The sequence below is a fragment of the Carassius auratus genome, chromosome 1 (genome assembly GCF_003368295.1).
Source record: "Carassius auratus strain Wakin chromosome 1, ASM336829v1, whole genome shotgun sequence".
Classification (NCBI taxonomy): domain Eukaryota; kingdom Metazoa; phylum Chordata; class Actinopteri; order Cypriniformes; family Cyprinidae; genus Carassius; species Carassius auratus.
Window position 1 is genome coordinate 15,972,564 of NC_039243.1, and position 17,845 is coordinate 15,990,408.

Below are 17,845 nucleotides of genomic sequence, written 5' to 3' on the forward strand. Positions count from 1 at the left end.
GCATCAACTCGTAAGGCCAAGTCGATTAATCCGTTAAGTGTGGGGGGCAGCTCGAGGAGGTAGATCTCCTTTTGAACACGGTCAGATAACCCATGCAGGAATTGATCCCACTGCGCGGCCTCATTCCACTGGCATGCGGCCGCCAGGGTACTGAATTCGATTGAGTAATCCGTGACAGATGACGTGCCTTGGCAAAGGTCTGAGAGCTGGTGAGCGGCCTCCCTGCCAGCCGCGGCTCGATCGAATACCCTCCTCATCTCCTCCGAGAGGGCGTGGAGGCACAATACAGATGTTGAATTTCCCACACTGCCGTCCCCCATAGGGTGGCCTTGCCCGACAGTAACGTGAGCGTAAACGCCACTTTGGATTCCTCGGTGGCGAAGGTGCGGGGCTGCAAAGCATAATGCATAGAACATTTATTCACGAAAGTTCTGCAAAAGGCTGGCTCACCGGAGTAGCTTTCAGGCGCCGGAAGTCGTGGCTCTGGCCGGAAGTGATCCTGGGGCGTCTCCCGGGGGATGGGCGGCGCAGGCGGTGCGATGGGTGCAGTGGAAAAGGTGAGCTGATGGATCTGCTGGGTGAGCTTGGACACCTGTGCCACCAGCGCATGGATAGCGCGTCCGGTGTTCGAGATGCTCTCCTGCTGCTGATCCATTCGTTTCACACTGTGGTGCATAAAGTCCGTGAGGGTGTTGGTGCTCGCTACTTCCATATCGGTGAGATCGTTCTATGACGGTGGGGTGAATGAAGGACTGGAAACAATAGCGAGTTATACAATTTAATGAAAATAAATAAACAAAAAGAAATGAGACAATGATGCTGGGAAGACGACAATCCAAGATGGTGGTGAGGTGGTGAGGAATCCGGATGATGATGGTGAGAAGGCAGCAGGAGAGGATGGCAAAGGAACTGCGGGGAATAGAGCCGAAGGTAAGTCTTTGTGGCAGAGTGAAAGTGCAGAGAGTGGATGAGGTTCCGGGAAAACACAAACATCCAACACAGACAACACTGAAGCCAACAAACAGGAGAAGTGAACTTAAACAACGATCTCACAAACACAAGACGTGAGACAAGACAATATATAGGGAATGAGTAATGAGTGACAGCTGCTGCTGATGACAATTAACGGAGACGCCCACAAACTAATCAGTGCAGACGCGAAACACACAGACTTCACCACAAAGTGCAAACACCCAGAGATCACGGTTTACAAACCGTGACACCTAAACACACACAAAAAAAAAAAAAAAAAAAAAAAAAAAAAAAAATATATATATATATATATATATATATATATATATATATATATATATATATATATATATATATATATATATATGAAGAGTTCAGATGCAAAAGCCTCTAAGTGCCATCTGAAATTTTCATCTAAAATTAGGATTTTTATCAGGCTCCTATATTTATATTCAGTTATTTCACTTTAATAGCCTGGAAAAGGACCTGCACATCACAATTAAAGTAAAATGACTCAACCTAAGCATAGGACCTTGATAAAAATCCTAATTTTAGATGAAAATTTCAGATGGCACTTAGAGGCTTTTGCATCTGAACTCTTCATATATAGATAGATAGATATATAGATATGTATATGTATCCTGACTTATCCATTAAAGTAACATTTTTCATGTGTGCTGAGCAGATTTGCAATGCATTTTAACCCTGTAAAGGGATTCGGTTGTGTGAAGTTCCTTCCTGCTTCAAACACTCCACCATCATCCCCGTTCCAAGAAACCCAAGATAACATGACTTAATGATTACAGACCTGTGGCTCTGACATCTAAAGTAGTTTAAAAAACTGGTTCTTGGTTATCTGAAGGACATCGCTGGACCCTTACTGGACCCCCTGCAGTTTGTTTACAGAGCAGACAGGTCTGTGGATGATGCAGTCAACATGGGACTGCACTTCATCCTGCAACATCTGGACAAAACAGGGACTTATGTGAGGATCCTGTTTGTGGACTTTAGTTCAGCTTTCAACACCATCATCCCAACAGCCCTCCAGACCAAACTGACCCAGCTCTCTGTTCCTAGCTCTATCTGTCAGTGGATCACCAGCTTTCTGATAGATAGGCAACAGCTTGTGAGACTGGGGAAATTCATGTCAAACAGCTGCTCCACCAACACTGGTGCCCCTCAGGGATGTGTTCTCTCCCCTCTGCTCTTCTCCCTTCTACACCAACAACTGCACATCTATGGACCTCTCTGTCAAGCTCCTGAAGTTTGCAGACAACACTAAAGTCATCAGTCTCATTCAGGATGGTGACGAGTCTGCTTACAGACATGAGATTGACAAGCTGGCTGTCTGGTGCAGTCTTAACAACCTGGAGCTGAACACGCTCAAAACAGTGAAGATGATAGTGGACTTCAGATGAAACCCCCCTGCACTCCCCCCACTCACCATCATGACCAGCACTGTGTCTGCAGTGGAAACTGCACACATCCAAGTTACCCCATCTTTGAACTTTTGCCATCTGGCCAGCACTTCAGAGCCACAAATACCAGGACAGTCAGCACAAGAACAGTTTCTTCCCCCAGGCAATCTACCTCATTAACAGTTAAATGTTCCCCACTTATGTAATAAAAATGTGCAATATCCTTATATTTATTTGTTATCCCTCCATCCTAGTATCTTACTCAATTATATTCTAATATAATCTATAGCACAACTGTTTATAAAGTTTATTTATTTGCATTTTGCATTTATTTTATTTTTTTCTGTGTGTTGTTGTCTCTGTTCACTGGAAGCTTATGTCACTAAAACAAATTCCTTGCATGTGCAAGCATACTTGGCAATAAAGCTCTTTCTGATTCTGATTCTAAAGTCTGATATATCAAATAACTTATAAAAATCTAGTTTATTGAATATATATGAATGATATGTAAAAAAAAGTCTAAAAGGAAAAATGATGTATATGTGTTTTATATTGATTATCATATGTGACCCCTGACCACAAAACCAGTCTTAAGTCATTGGGTATATATTTTGAACAATAGCCAAAATAACACTGTATGGGTCAAAATTATAGATTTTTCTTTTATGCCAAAAATCATTAGTTAAAGATTTAAGTAAAGATATTAAGTAAAGATCATGTTCCTTGAAGAAATGTTGTACATTTCCTACCGTAAATGTATCAAAACCAAATTTTTGGTCAGTAATATGTCTTACTAAGAACTTAATTTGGACAACTTTAAAGGTAATTTTCTGAATATTTTGATTTTTTTGTACCCTCAGATTCCAGATTTTCAAATAGTTGTATCTTGGCCAAATATTGTCCTATTCTAACAATCATAAGGCTATGGCTCATATAGTGAGAATATGGAGCAAAATTATGGTGCAGAAGCTTATATTTATATGAGGAAATTATAATGCTTGTAATGTAAATCATTTAGAATTTATAACAGTAAAGCAGACTACTTACAATACATACAATGATATAAATATTGGTCATCACTCTATATACATGATTATTGGTCATCATCAAAATCCATGAGTGAAATATTCATTTGACAGTGTAAATGTGGCCTATCAGACACAAAGTAGTTGTTTAGGATAAAAGTGCCTGCTAAATTACATTTAGTAATTTTATCCAAAGCGACAATTGGGAAATACATAAAGGGATTATTCTTAAAGAGGCAAACAGACACAGGAATTGCTTGTAATACAAAGTTTTAGGCATTGTTCAAATAAGTACAAGCTAGAAAGAGAAGGAATACCTAGAGAAAGACAAGTTTTTTTTTTCTAAATTTAGAGTTAAGTCAAGTAGCATCAAAAGAGATTAATTTTCAGTTTTTGCTTGAAAATACATCTTAGAATCTTAGACTTCAGGAGGGAGTGTAGATTTGAGGTAGTGAGTGGAAATAATAAATACAAATGTTCCTTTATAATTCCATACAACAGTAGAATACGTATCTAGTTACATGACCAATTTCTTCAGCAGATTTGTCACTGCATTTTTAGCATTAACTCTGTCTTCTCAGAGCAACACACACAAACATGCACACACACCCCTGGTGGTTTACCACAGGGCGTAGTCAGTGCCGTTTTGACTAAAGTAAAAACATCAAATAGACGGTTACATTGCCCCCATTACACAGTGCCCTGCGTGTGTCTGTAAACTCCCTTCACTAGGACATTTGCATGTGGCTGATGCTTATGTGACAAAGCATTGTTTGTCTAATCATGCTTTGTATATGCGTCAAAGCATGCTCATGTTCAGAAGTTCAGAAGTTTATCCATGCAGACATCAGTCCTTTTCTCAAAGCACCACGCATTGCCTTTTGCATGCTGATGCGCAGGATTGGAGAAATTCAATTAGCCCTGGTGCTATTTTAAAAGGGTCAGACACTAATACCTACAGCCACAGCTAATGAAAGCAGTGTGGCAACAATAGTCCATTCTCAGCATCTTCCTCTTCACTGCTGACAAGACTGCCGCCTGAAGATGATGCATCCGGTGCGAATTAGGGAAACAGTTCAATAAGCTTTAGTCCAACAATTAGCATAGCAAAGCCCACATGATAGAGGCCCAACAGTTCTAGTCCAGATAAGAGCAGCTTCGGGGTCATTAAAACATCACTCTGGACTTCATGATCCTTCAGTAAGAGGCTCACGGACAAATCTGCACTTAAATGGACATACAGTATGACGTGAGATCTGTTTCATGGTTTTAAATTCACTCTTGTTCTCTCTTCACCAGCCAGATGAGATTTCACTGACTGGTAACAATGTAGATGAACTTTAAGTGGATTGCACATCATATTATCATTGCTCCCATGTTGTTTTATTTAGTGTTTAAGCATATTTTCAGTGAGCCTGTGAAATATGTACCATGAAATCTGATAAGGTTTAGATCTAGCACATACATTACCAAAAAATTTACCAGAGTAACTAGTATGCACTAAAATGTCAGAGTAATTTGTATTAAATGGAAAATTGGTGTGGTGTTATTCAAGAGAATGATTCTGCCACTGTGCAGATTTCACATTCATTACGATTTTACAGTAACAATAACTATGTTTTTTTTTCATGCCATCGTTTTTAAACAATTAATATGAGGTTTCATTCATAACACATTTGGCCTTTCCCTCTATTCTGAATATTTGGTTACGCCTTGAGCAAGGATGACTCTTGTCCGAAACCATGCTTGTGTTATTTATAGTAACAAACTAGGGCAGAACTCAGAAGAGCAAAAGTCTCAGAATTGTGCAGAACCAAACAAGAAAGAAATGTTTACATTGAACTTAATTATAAATGTATAGTGTTCAATTACAGCGTACATAAGTGAGCAATATGGCATTTGAAAAAAAGAATGCAAGTTCGGTGCAAATTATAAAATATATAACTAAGGAATGTGGTTCAGGTTTTATTTATTTATTTATTTTTAGAAAAAAGGTATAAATTGGTGAACTGACAGACACTTATCTCATTCGAAGATTATTAATTCTGTTAGGATGACTAATTTGGGTAACATGTCACACAGCAATCAACGCGACGCGACGAAACTAGAAAGATTTTGACGGGACGCTTTCGCTGTATTCAGAATGTAATCTGATAGTCTACGCCTACTCAATGATGTGCCAGCGCTGTCATCCAATCAGAACGAGAGAAGCTTTTTCCAGGCCCTTCCCCCTCGAGAAACTGTCGCGTTTGAGCTGTACGTTCGCGGCGCCCTGCACAGTCCGGTGAGTCACTGTCCACGCTGGAATACAGAGAGAAGGGAAGGAGAGAGTGGGGAATAGCAAACGGGAAAGAACTGGAGCTGCGAGAATGGCGGTCGAAGAGGAAGGTCTTCGGGTTTTCCAGAGTGTCAAAATAAAAATCGGTAAGTTCTGGTGCGCGAGCGTTTCTGCGCGAGACCGCTTTCCATATTATGACTGAAATCGCACCGTCGCGCTCTGCGCGCTCACTGTCCATTGTGAGAATCTGTGAACATTTATAATAGATAAAAGTCACAAATTAATGCGTAATATTGTCATTTAGATGTCAGTGCAGATATGTATAAAGCATTTTTTTATTAATCATGTCACATGGTTACTAGTCTCATATGTGTTTGAATGACGCTTCGGTTTAGTTTGAATACAGTGAGCCTCGAATAGCTGCAAATCCAGATGCGTGAAAACACTGATATCTGTGCGTTCAGATCGTTATATTCGTGTTTTACACATATTTTAACTCACATAAGACACAGATTAGTGCACAGATGTGGTGGTCTCACTGCAGCTTTGGATGTTTAGAAGCAGCAGAGCATTTTTAGCCCAGGACTTAAAAACATTACGGCGGTTGTTGTTTTTTTTTCTTTCTTTCTTTTTTCTCTCAGTTTGTTCTGCATATGAAATCATTTATACAGGCATTGCAACAAGTAGAACATGCTGATGAAATCATTCTTTCCGACTCACACAGAAATGCATGTGATTGTCTAACTGGTCAGAGAGACAGACAGACAGACATGTGTTCTGTTTTCTCAGTTTGACTGCTGGCATGTGGTTTGATAAACACTGGGAAGATGCTCTCTGTACCATTTGTCTCTTTCAATTTCTTTTTGACTGTGCATGACATTTAAAATTGAACATTTGTGTTGTGAAGCCTCTCTCTCTCTCTCGGTGTGTGTGTGTGTGTGTGTGTGCATGTATGTGATGTTGTTGTTCTGTTTCTCATGCAAAAGGTGAATGCGTGTTTGCTGCTGTCATTGAGTTGTTATTTGACTCAGATTAAAGCAGAACACACAGACAGACAGTCCCACAGGTCTAATCTAATCTCTGTACGGCACAGTAAACGCACTCCGGCTGCAGGAGCTTGCGTCGCCTGGGCACGTGTTTGGCTGTGAGCGTCAGGCTCTTCATTTTCATATGTACCACAGTACAGCTGGAAAGGTTTATATGAGGTCAAGTAACTGCATTTAAATATCACTCACTTTGGGTTGTACTAGGACTGGTACTTTGCACATTGACAATAAAGTTAAATGTAATCTAATCTAAAACTTTAAGCTTTAATGTATAATGCATCATAAAAGTTTTTAGTGCATTAATTATGCCTTGTAACACGCCTCATAATGAGCACATGAATAACTGTAACCAAACCTTATCTATTCATAGTTACGCCTTTATAAAGTATTATGCATTAAAACACATGACAAACAACAAATTTCCGATGTAACAAGGAATCTGTAAATATTATGATGCATTCTCACTCTGGTTACACTTTTTTGTAAAAAGATATAATGCATTACAACATAATGCTTTATTAAAATAAAAAGGCTTCAAGTAAAGTGTGACCTCATTTTCACTCAGAAATGGCTTGTAAATTAGTATATCAGTAACACCATGAACCAAATGTGAAATTTTGAAATAGAAAAGCTGAAATAGTATGTTATTTTAAAACTGTAAGACAAACATCAGTTCTTGAACATAATGTGTTAGAATCACTGATCCTACCAGGGTTATTGTAGTTAACTAAAACTAAAAGCATTAAAAATGTTTTACTTAAAATACAATTTAAAGGAATACTGCAAGCCAAAAAATTTTGTCATTAACCCTTTGGAGTTGATTAACACGTATACGCGTTATGAGGCATTTTCTCCAGATAACCCTGAAAAGAACTTAAATTACACTTTCAGTTTTGATCGTACAGATAAGAGCAATACATTAATCGAATCTTTTTTGTTATGCAGACATAATAACAACCAAACTTTGTGCATTTATAAAATAAAGATAACAAACAAGGTGTGCTGTCTGCAGCCTTTATCTGCGGTGATCTTCATTTAGAAACGCGTCATTAAAATGAACTGTAACTCAGTGAATACTCAACGAAAATACATGAAATGCGCAACAGGAGACAATGCAGTGAGACTGTTCTTCAAGTTTTTTTTGTTTTTGACTGTTTGCTTTGCGATTAGTGGAATAAGACATAATTCACCCCAAAAAGATGTGATGTGGATTACCTCAGGATTTGCGTTTTGGATTTCCTCAGAAAAAAAAGAGTGAAGCACTTTATTCAGCAGAGATCATTAACGGGAGTAAGTCTTTTTTTTATGTATACTTGTACTAGTTTCCACATAACGTGTAAACATTTTATTAGTTAGACTTTTTCAAACTATTTTTCCTGACTAAATGTATAATCAAGTGAAACATTATGAAGTTTCAATAACAATATACAATACTATACCATTCAAAAGCTTGATGTGAATAATATAAATGTAACAAATAAATGTCAATGTAAGAAATGTAACAAACAATGCTGTTCTTTCAATTTATCCAAAAAAACCTGAAAAAAAAATAATCTAGCTCTTTTCAACATTAATAATAGTAATAATGATAATAATAACAATATTTTTGATTTGTTTTTTTGTCGAAAATCTGATTGTTAAAAGGATTTCTGAAGGATTGTGTGACTGGAGTATTAATGCAAAAAATTCAGCTTTGAAAGTCAGCTTTGATTGTTCCTAATAAACTGTTTAACTGCACTCGCAAGTGGATATTACATTATTTTGTGGGATAATTAAATATTAATATACATTTATTTTGTCCCTACATTCTTTTTTGTAACTCCTCCCTCTCAGTGACAAACCTGACTGAATGGCTCATTATGGAGCTCATTATGCAGGGCTTTGTCTTCTCAGGTGTAAATCACAATGATATTCATTATAGTTGATTCCTACTCGCATTACTTTTACAAACAAAATGTGTCTTAGAAAATATAAATCAATAAATAGTTTTCTGTGAGTGAGTAAACAAGATAATTTAGAAAGAAAAATTCTAGGCTACAAGCTCCACTTCTCAAAAATCCCGGGAACCAATGTTCTGTATGTGTTTTATGGGCTTTTTCAAGTGATTTAACATTTTTAGTTTTTCACTAACCATGCATAAATATTGTTTTCTCAAAAACACAATCATGTACATACAGTACATGCTGCTCACATAGTATTATAGCCCAGCTTGGGCTGATTACAGTGAGATTAGACTTTAGCCATTTAGATGTTTATAAGCAACTGAAGAAGGCACAAATGTCAGGGCATGACAAAACTTCTCCAGGACAATTTAAGAAATTTTGGAAGTACGAGGCTTGTGACTGTCCCATAGACTTCCAAGTACAATGGATTGTCAAGTTCCAGAAAAATATGAAAGACATTGACAGAATAGTCCATCTGCCATCAGTGGTTCAACCGTATGGGATGAGAATACTTTTTAGTGATTAATGACAAAATGTTCATTTTGGGGTGGAGTAACCCTAATGGTATTACATTGTACTTTGATAGATATGAGTAGAATAAATCAATTTATGCTTGATTTATGATTGCAAGTGTTGTTTGCTAACATCTTCATGTCCCTGTGTGGCAGTTTGTTATTTTTAACCCGATTGCTACACCAGCATTTGACAGCATTGCGCATGTTTTGGAGAAGTAGACACAGTCCCGTCTTGGTTCAATGCTCCACAACACACACCTTCAAACAACAGAGGAAACCAGTGTATTCTCTGAGTGAAATCTCGTCTGTGGTAGATGTTATCGGCCGTCACACCCTGCTTTACAGAAAGTCTCATGTCCAGTTGGTTGGCCATATGTACAGTAATGTCTCGCTCTGCTAGTCAACTGTTGCACTGTTAAAGGGATAGTTCACCCAAAAATGAAAATTTTATGTTTATCTGCTTACCCTAAGGGTATCCAAGATGTAGGTGACTTTGTTTCTTCAGTAGAACACAAACCGAGATTTTTAACTGAAACCACTGCAGTCTGTCAGTCCTATAATGTAAGCGCATGGGAATCACGGCTTAGAGAGTCCAAAAACATACCCAAACAAAACCAAATTAAACCATGCGGCTCGTGATAATACATTGATGTGTAAAGACACAGAATGATGGGTCTGTGCAAGAAACTGAATAGTATTTATATAGTTTTTTTAACCTCTGATATTCATCACAATGTCTTAACTGTCCTGAGCGTGTTTGCCTTTTCTTCTTCAGCCTGCACTTGAGGTGTCTTCTTTTTTCTTCTTTCTTGCTTTACGGCAGATTGCAGACTTATAAGTGCATTACCGCCACCTATCTCTCAATTAACCATTGACACTGTATCTACAGTCTCAATTGGGAGTGTCATTGATCCATTTGAGAGATAGGTGATGGTAATGCATTGTCTCGGATCAGTCTCACTTCTTTCCAATTTCGAGACGATCCGTTTTGTTACCAGCAGCACAGGCAATAATGTCATGTCAGCCACGCATTCTCACTCTCTTTTTTCCACGACCACTTCTCCCTCACACACGTCTAATTTTAGTCATTTCCGAAGGTTTCACTCTTACACAAAAGCGTTCGCACCACAACTAATCTATATTATTATTAGTTATTATATGTATATTATATATATATATATTATATACTATTATTAGTTGAGCGCACAAACCGCACTCAGTCTCAAACAGCTTGTGAGCAACAAAAACCAAAATGAGTGTCTAACTGCGCTAAAATGTTCAAATATATACTTAAAAAAACTTACTTAACCTGAAAAACTAAGTTTCATAGCTCTCTTTATTCTTTTGCATTTATTTGTGCTTTTGTTTGCATTTTTTTATTTGTTCTTATTTTATTACTGCCTATTGTGACGAGTCAGCTGCCTCCTCCCTGATTGTCATCGGCACCCCGTCCTAAATCGCTGCCCTTTACCAGGCTCCCGACAGGAGTGGGTGTGTGAGAGGAGGGGTGCTGGATGAGTCAGGGGTGGCGGCGTGTGATTGGGCACACCTGAAGGAAGTGTAGCCTCATCACCGCCGCTGTTTAATATGTCTCTTTCCCGTGCATGCACACTGGTGTCCTCGTGGGTCCAGGAAGGGTGTGTTGAGGGACTCCTGCGCCACCAGAGACGTGAGCCACCGTACCCGCGATCCGCACCCGTTTACACGGCCGATGGGCGAGGATGCCAGGTCGTCCATCCCCTGTAAGCACCGCGGCCAACGAGCCGCCGCTCTTCATGCCCCAGACCGATGAAGGGAGCGCGTGCGCCTGCCGGACTCTGCCCCTTACCTGGACCCTTCCTCCATGAACACTGCCCGACCTACACGAACCCCGCAGCACGACGAGGACACCAGATCCCCAGTTTATTTTGGACACTCTCCCCCTTTGACCACGTTTATTCCCTCACTTTGTTTTATTTTCTGTTAATAAAAGCCTCTCCGAGGCCTGACGCAATACCCACTGTGCCTGTTGTTGGCTCCTCCCGTGACACTATTTTTTTTTTTTTTTTTTTTTTAAAGGTGCAATAGGAGATCTTGGAAAATGTTAACATAAGCCTGATAGCACTGAAAGTGAACATCCCACCCTCCCTGCAATCGCCGTCCAAAGGCGCGCCCCCTGAATGCATTTATGTTCACAGACCAGAATACCAGAGACAACATTACTACAGTAGGCTACATCAGTGGTTCCCAATTCCAGTCCATGTTCTGAAGTTAAGTAAACCCCTGCTCAGGGAGTAGGGGGTAGGGTTGTGCCGTGTATCGTGTATCGACGATAGTCAGAGATATGTAAGCAGATCTATCTGTCTATAGTCAAGACGATATTAGGCTCATTCTCCTATTAATGTATTAAAAATAATAATAATAATTATAATTATAATTTGGCTATCAAACTGCCCAGCTATTTCACTTCAGCACCGCATTTCACGTACACACACACGCACACACACACACACACGCACATACGCACGTGCAAATGAGGAATAGAGCCTGTAGCCAGTGAAGAAGTCTCCATCCGCAAACAGACATACATCGTCTGCAGATATAAGGTATTTCTTTGCTCTTTAACAAGTAATCTGAATGATCATTATATGTGCAATATTTTAAATGAGCCCTCACTAACGGAGTTTCATGTTACAGTTATGTTAGAATGAGTCTCGTTCTTGTTTCTGTGGCGGTGCGTCGGTCTCGTCATGGGGCGCACGGTCCGGAGCGCTGTATGACTGATGCATCAGTTCAATTCAACTGTACTCCAAATATATGAACTTACCTGTTTTGAATACTTTATATTTACCATGTTCCTTTATGTCCAATATTAGTGTTAAACTGTTGGACTTCAAATTAACTCTACTATTGTTTTTTACCTTTAACTGATTTTAGAGAACATTAAGACTGATAACTTCCGTGCGCAGATGCGGCAAATTTGTCACAGGACACGCGATATGACAGTTGCGTCCGACTATATATGAACTAATTGTTTTAAATACAGTATTTTTATATTTACCGTTAGTTTATCAGTATGTTTGAAAGTATATTTTTTCGATTATTGGTGATTCCATAGGCTCTCTCGCGCGCTATTGTGTATTGTCGATCTCACCGGCTGACGATATGACAATATGAAAAATGACCATATCGCCCAACACTCGTAGGGAGCAATGAACACTGTGTAGGGATCATATCAATCGGAACACAGATCATTCACGTAGCTCACTTCTAACGTGTTGGTCGTCTGAATCGGGTGTGTTAACTAAGTGAGACATGCAAATGATGTATGTGAGGACTGGAATTGGGAACCCCTGGGCTACATCATGTGTCATCTTTATTTAACCTAAATCTGTAACTTTATATATATATATATATATATATATATATATATATATATATATATATATATATATATATATATATATATATATATATATATATATATATGTGTGTCATGTGTCATCTTTATTTAACCTAAATCTGTAACTTTATATATATATATATATATATATATATATATATATATATATATATATATATATATAACTTAGTTATATAATAATAATAATCATACACATCATTTTATTTAATAATAACCCAATTTGAAGCAAAAACAGAATGTTCTGACAAGCTTTGTGAAATTATTCCACGTAAACTTTTCAGAAGACAGTCAGTTCCCCTCAGAAACACATTCATATAAACCCCCAAATCAATACTGAGGATTTTCTTCCAACAGTCTGTGCATTGTGAACAGTGAGTGATCTGCCTGCTACAGTATTTTTCTCCAGCGTCTCTGGCCTGTGTTAACGGACGTTAACAGATTTCATATTTTCACATAAATTACATTTTGGAAAATGATTGCATTGCAACACAGTTTGTGCAAATCCAGAACAGAGAGTTGCAATAAGGGAAAAAAATGTCAGGTTGCCGATCGTGTAAAGGCCAAAGTATATTTCGGGCCGACTGCACACTGTCAGCATTATGTTATTTTCATCATCAAGAGGGCTCGCGGACAGCCATGCACCCCATCGTACTGCGCATGTGTCGAGCTGATCTAACCGCACTCAGTTGTAGTTGAGTATACTTTTGAAAGCTGTGCGGACATAGGATGTATCTACCTATGATAAAACATTGTTAGATTATGAGGTTTTCTGAGGGAGGCCCTTTGAGCTCATTTATGAAAACACATGGTTTATGATTGCTACTAGTGTAGTCACAGAAGACTGTCGAATTTCAGTATTCGGTACTGATACCAGAAAATCCACGGTTCTCTGTACCAATTTCGGTACCAAAGCAAAACACAAAAATATGCTAATAAAAAAAAAACACACACACTTTTTATCACTAAAAATAAAACTAATGCCATTCTTTATACTAAAATTATGTTTAAAGTTTTATAAGAAAGTAATATAATTATGAAAAACAGTAAACAAGTTTCACCCAAATTGAATTTGTCTTTTAATTAATGAAATTTAATTAATTGTATTTTAATTTTAAAAATTAATTTGCTATTAAAATTAAAACATGGAAGAAATATTGTGTGATTTATTTCTTTTAAAAGTTGTATTAATTTTTTCAACAGTAGTACCAGTACCAAATACATTCTACTAAATAATAGTAATATTTTTAGCACAATGCCTTTATGTAACAATGAACTTATTTTGACGGGTTGCCGTGAATACCTTTAAATTGACACTGGTTTTACTCAAATGAAACGTTAAAATGCTTTTTTAGTGACTCAGAAAAGTTCTGGTGATGTTGTTTATGTATTAATGTCCTCATTGAGACGGCTGATGCTGAAATTACTGCAAGCGCCACGCGCTTCAGTCTATGTAGTAAACAAACGCACACCTCTCTGCCATTCATTCATTCACACAGAGACACACAGAACATGCAGGATTCATATTTCAACCAACTTTTGCAGCTTAACATTTACAGATACTGGTCCAGATGGAGATTTGATTTGATAAATTTTTGCGAACTTTGACAAATTCCATGACTGTCCATATTTAAAATTTACGTTTCATTTTCATGACTGGTTTTGCTTCATGGAAATCATAGCGCTGTATGCGTCAAGAACCAGGTTGACCGGTATTCGGTATTCGGTACTCTGTATTTTATTAAATACAGTTTAAATAATGAATCGCTACATTATATTTTCCAGCAATGAGAGGATAAAATTTGCTTTTTTAAAGTAAACTCACTCTAAAAAGAGAAAGGCACAGACGTGCTTACACACAACATCCATCTCTCTCTCTCTCTCTCTCTCTCTCTTTCTTTTTCTCAAATTGGCAATATAATGTAACATAAAACAAATGATTACTTTTATGTAAGCCATGTTTCCGAGATAATTCATGCCCCTTCATTTTGAAGTGTGTTTCTGAAAAATCTTCATTTGAAGGGCTCTCTGGCCCTTCCCCTTCCCCTACCCCTCCAACCAAAAGAGAATTGAGAAATGGGAAGGGCTAAGGGGTAGAATTGGGATTGGGTCTAACAATCCATTCAAATTTAATTTGCTGATGTGTTTTATTCATATCAGATACACATAGTGTAAGTAACTATAAAGTTCACTCTATTCATCACCCAGTTCATCCTCCACTCATTACTTGTATTTTGGGAGAGATTGATGTATTCATGTGCTGTAAATCCGACTGACAGGACTCTCTGAACTGTAGCGCGAACAAATATGGCAGCACCCATCTTACATTACAGATCAAGATCATTTAGAAAGATTTAGAAGAAACAAAACACACTCATTTATACGTTTGTGAATTGGAATATCAGATTGTTCATGACATGGTCTGAAAGTTAAAAGTTATCCATCTGTCATACAGTGTTAATGTGGCCGCAGTGTGTCACGTGACAAGCCTGACACACCGCCATGGCAACAGTGAGGGGAAACATTCTAAAATAACAGTCGCCTTAAAAAAAACTCACTCTGGGGGGACCGCTAGAATATTTTCAACTCACCACTGAAAAGGTTAAAAAATGAATGGCTTCAATTGAAGCCAAAACCATCAGTTAACAACCTTGTCGTTCACGGCAGATCTGTCTTTAACGGGTTATGAGTTATTGTTAAAAATCAGTTCCCTAAGATGAAAAAGAATGTGATTTGTACATCTGTTGTGCTGTATAACAACTGTTTGCAAGCATGTTTTCACACCCATCTGTCATTTGTCATTCACGCTTTAGGAATTAAACTGATGACTGACTTACAGTGAAACTGACACAACACTAACCAAGTAAAGTTATTTACCACATGCACATACAGTATGTGTGCACACATAGACAGTAAAGTGAATTTTCTGCAAGTCAGGTCATGTTTAAATGCTCTTTGTTGAACTGGCATCCTTACATTCTGATGTCTCTCTTCACACAATGCATTATTGGTCTTGGTGGAATGCTTTTGTGAATAATGGTGTCACAGTTAGCAGACTGATATCAGGCTGATGTGTTGATGGAAGGAAGCAGAGGCTCGCCGCATGTTTGCATACATATATGGAGTTTCCTGATCCAGCTCGTGTCTAGAGGAAATGCTGTCGGGCCTTTAGGGGTCAGGAGCTTCTGGAAGAGGGAGCAACAAGGATACAGGAAACTGCTCCAGATCACTTCCTGATTTGGCTGAATGAGCTGCAGCTCTGCTTGTTTTTCCATATTCCTGGGAAGCAGTGGGATAATGCAAACCAGATGGACGTTCACTTTAAATGTCACATGAAGAATCAAGAATATGTGTTACTATTTCTGAATTTGGATAACTGTTTCCTTCTTTCAGTCACATTTCAGATGGATTTACTCTCTCAATTCATGTTTATGATCTTATTGTAAAAGGATTTAGACCTGCATGATTAATATAATCATGCATGGAAATGCAACATGCACAAGTTGAAATTAGAAATAAGTTGAAATTAGAAGTCCTTAGTGAAATTGAAACTAAGGGTGCTTTCACACAAGCTCTATTGAAGCCAGAGTTCGGTTCGTTTGGATGATGTGAATGCTGTCTTTCAAACTCGGGTGCACATCCACGAAACGTACCCGAGTCCTCTTAAAAAGTGAGGTCTGGGGTATGGTTCATTTGAACTCCAGGACAGTACGCTGCTGATGTAAATGCAACTGTACCAAATTGTGGAAGTGAACTGCTATTAATGACGTATTATTTGCTAAAAATGTGTTTGTGTGTGTGTTTCACTAACTTTCCTGACCATGGTGACTGACGTGTTCCAAACAGAGAGCTGTATATCTCATTTCTGTTCCACTTCAGCATTCTTTAGATCAGTTGCAGTTCATCTGTAAACCAGACGTGAGTCCCGTTATGTGCCCAAGCTTTGTAAACAAAACGGTTCCAAAACTTAAATATAAAAAAAGTGCAGAGAGCAATGTAATGCATGCCGCCTTCTCCTGCGCTGCAGTTTAAGCAAAGGGGTAAACAGCTACTGGCTTAATGACGCAAACAAATCACTGTTCGGACCAAAATATAATAATAATATAAACACAGTCCAGCGGGGGCAGGGGGAGGGGGGAGCAATTGAACTCTGGTTCGGACCAGGCAACTGAACCAAGTGTGAAAGCAACTTAAGGCAGACATAAATATTGGTGTTGTAACTTAATATTATTGTTATTACTTAAATATTGATATATTATCAAAATAATTTTTTTTTGGTCCAAACTGTGCAGCTCTACAAACAAGTACAGCAAACTAGCTCTTTTTTTCTTTTTTTAGTTGACATCAGGCCATGAATGCTATTAGTTAATGTTAACTAGTCAGCTGTCTGTTTAGTTGTTGTCTTTAGGCTACCGTTGTAGATGCACCTTTCTGAACTCTTCACGCAGCTGTTTAATGCTGGTTAAAGGTGCTGTATGTAGGATTAACACAGAGTGGGTGAACTAGGGATTGCAGTCCAAATTCTAAATATCGGTGAGGGTTTTTTTCACCCGGCCCCGACTCCTCAAACTTGATGCACACGCAGTTTGCCAGATTGACAACACCTACAGGAATGAGCGCACTTGACGAAGAATGTAATGAAATACTCTGTGTTTTCCATCATCTGGTCAGGGGTGTATTTATGAGGTGTTCTTCACTTCCACAAGCCCGTCTGGCAGCACGCCGACTGCGTCTCTAGCAGGGGTGTGACCTGACCTCTAATGACACACCACTCTTCCTCTTCAGTAATGTTTAACTCGGCTCATAGGAACACGTCACAGATGCTATTTATCTGCTAGAGGACAGATGACACAGATGATTCAGCTGCACAGATTGGACAATTTTCTGGAATAAAGCTGAGAAATGTAGTGGTTTTGGAGTATTTGGGAAAACCATCAAAGCATAATGAGTTGAATGAATGAGGTGGTTTCCTATCTTTGTGTTGTGCTCACCTGATAACCGTGGACTGAACATTTACCAGTGTTTTCATGTAAACCTAAAACATGTTTCCTGTCTCCTTGGAATATCAGTGTATGTTGATGGTGGATTTCTGCATGTTTCCACCTGCCTTTGTACTCTTTCTGTCCGTTTCCACCTTCCGCACTCATTCAGGTGAGGAAATGTTCGCATTCGCTTCTCAGTGTACATGAGGGCAAACAGACGCACGTCCTTCAGAAGTTAACAGAGCAAATCCAATATAACTTTGTTA

The 17,845-nt window shown here is 38.5% G+C and overlaps 1 protein-coding gene across 2 annotated transcripts in view; it reads left to right on the forward strand.

Annotated features, from left to right (window-relative positions):
- The first annotated feature begins 5,676 nt into the window (after window positions 1-5,676).
- The window catches only part of rasa3 (RAS p21 protein activator 3), a 59,676-nt gene continuing 47,507 nt past the window's right edge, over window positions 5,677-17,845 (forward strand). Inside the window, exon 1 of one of the 2 annotated variants that reach the window (XM_026254708.1) lies at window positions 5,677-5,839. In XM_026254708.1, the coding sequence (XP_026110493.1) occupies window positions 5,785-5,839 (55 nt within the window). In that variant the 5' untranslated portion in view covers window positions 5,677-5,784. The remainder of the gene's footprint in view (window positions 5,840-17,845) is intronic. The other variant, XM_026254717.1, reaches the window with a different exon arrangement.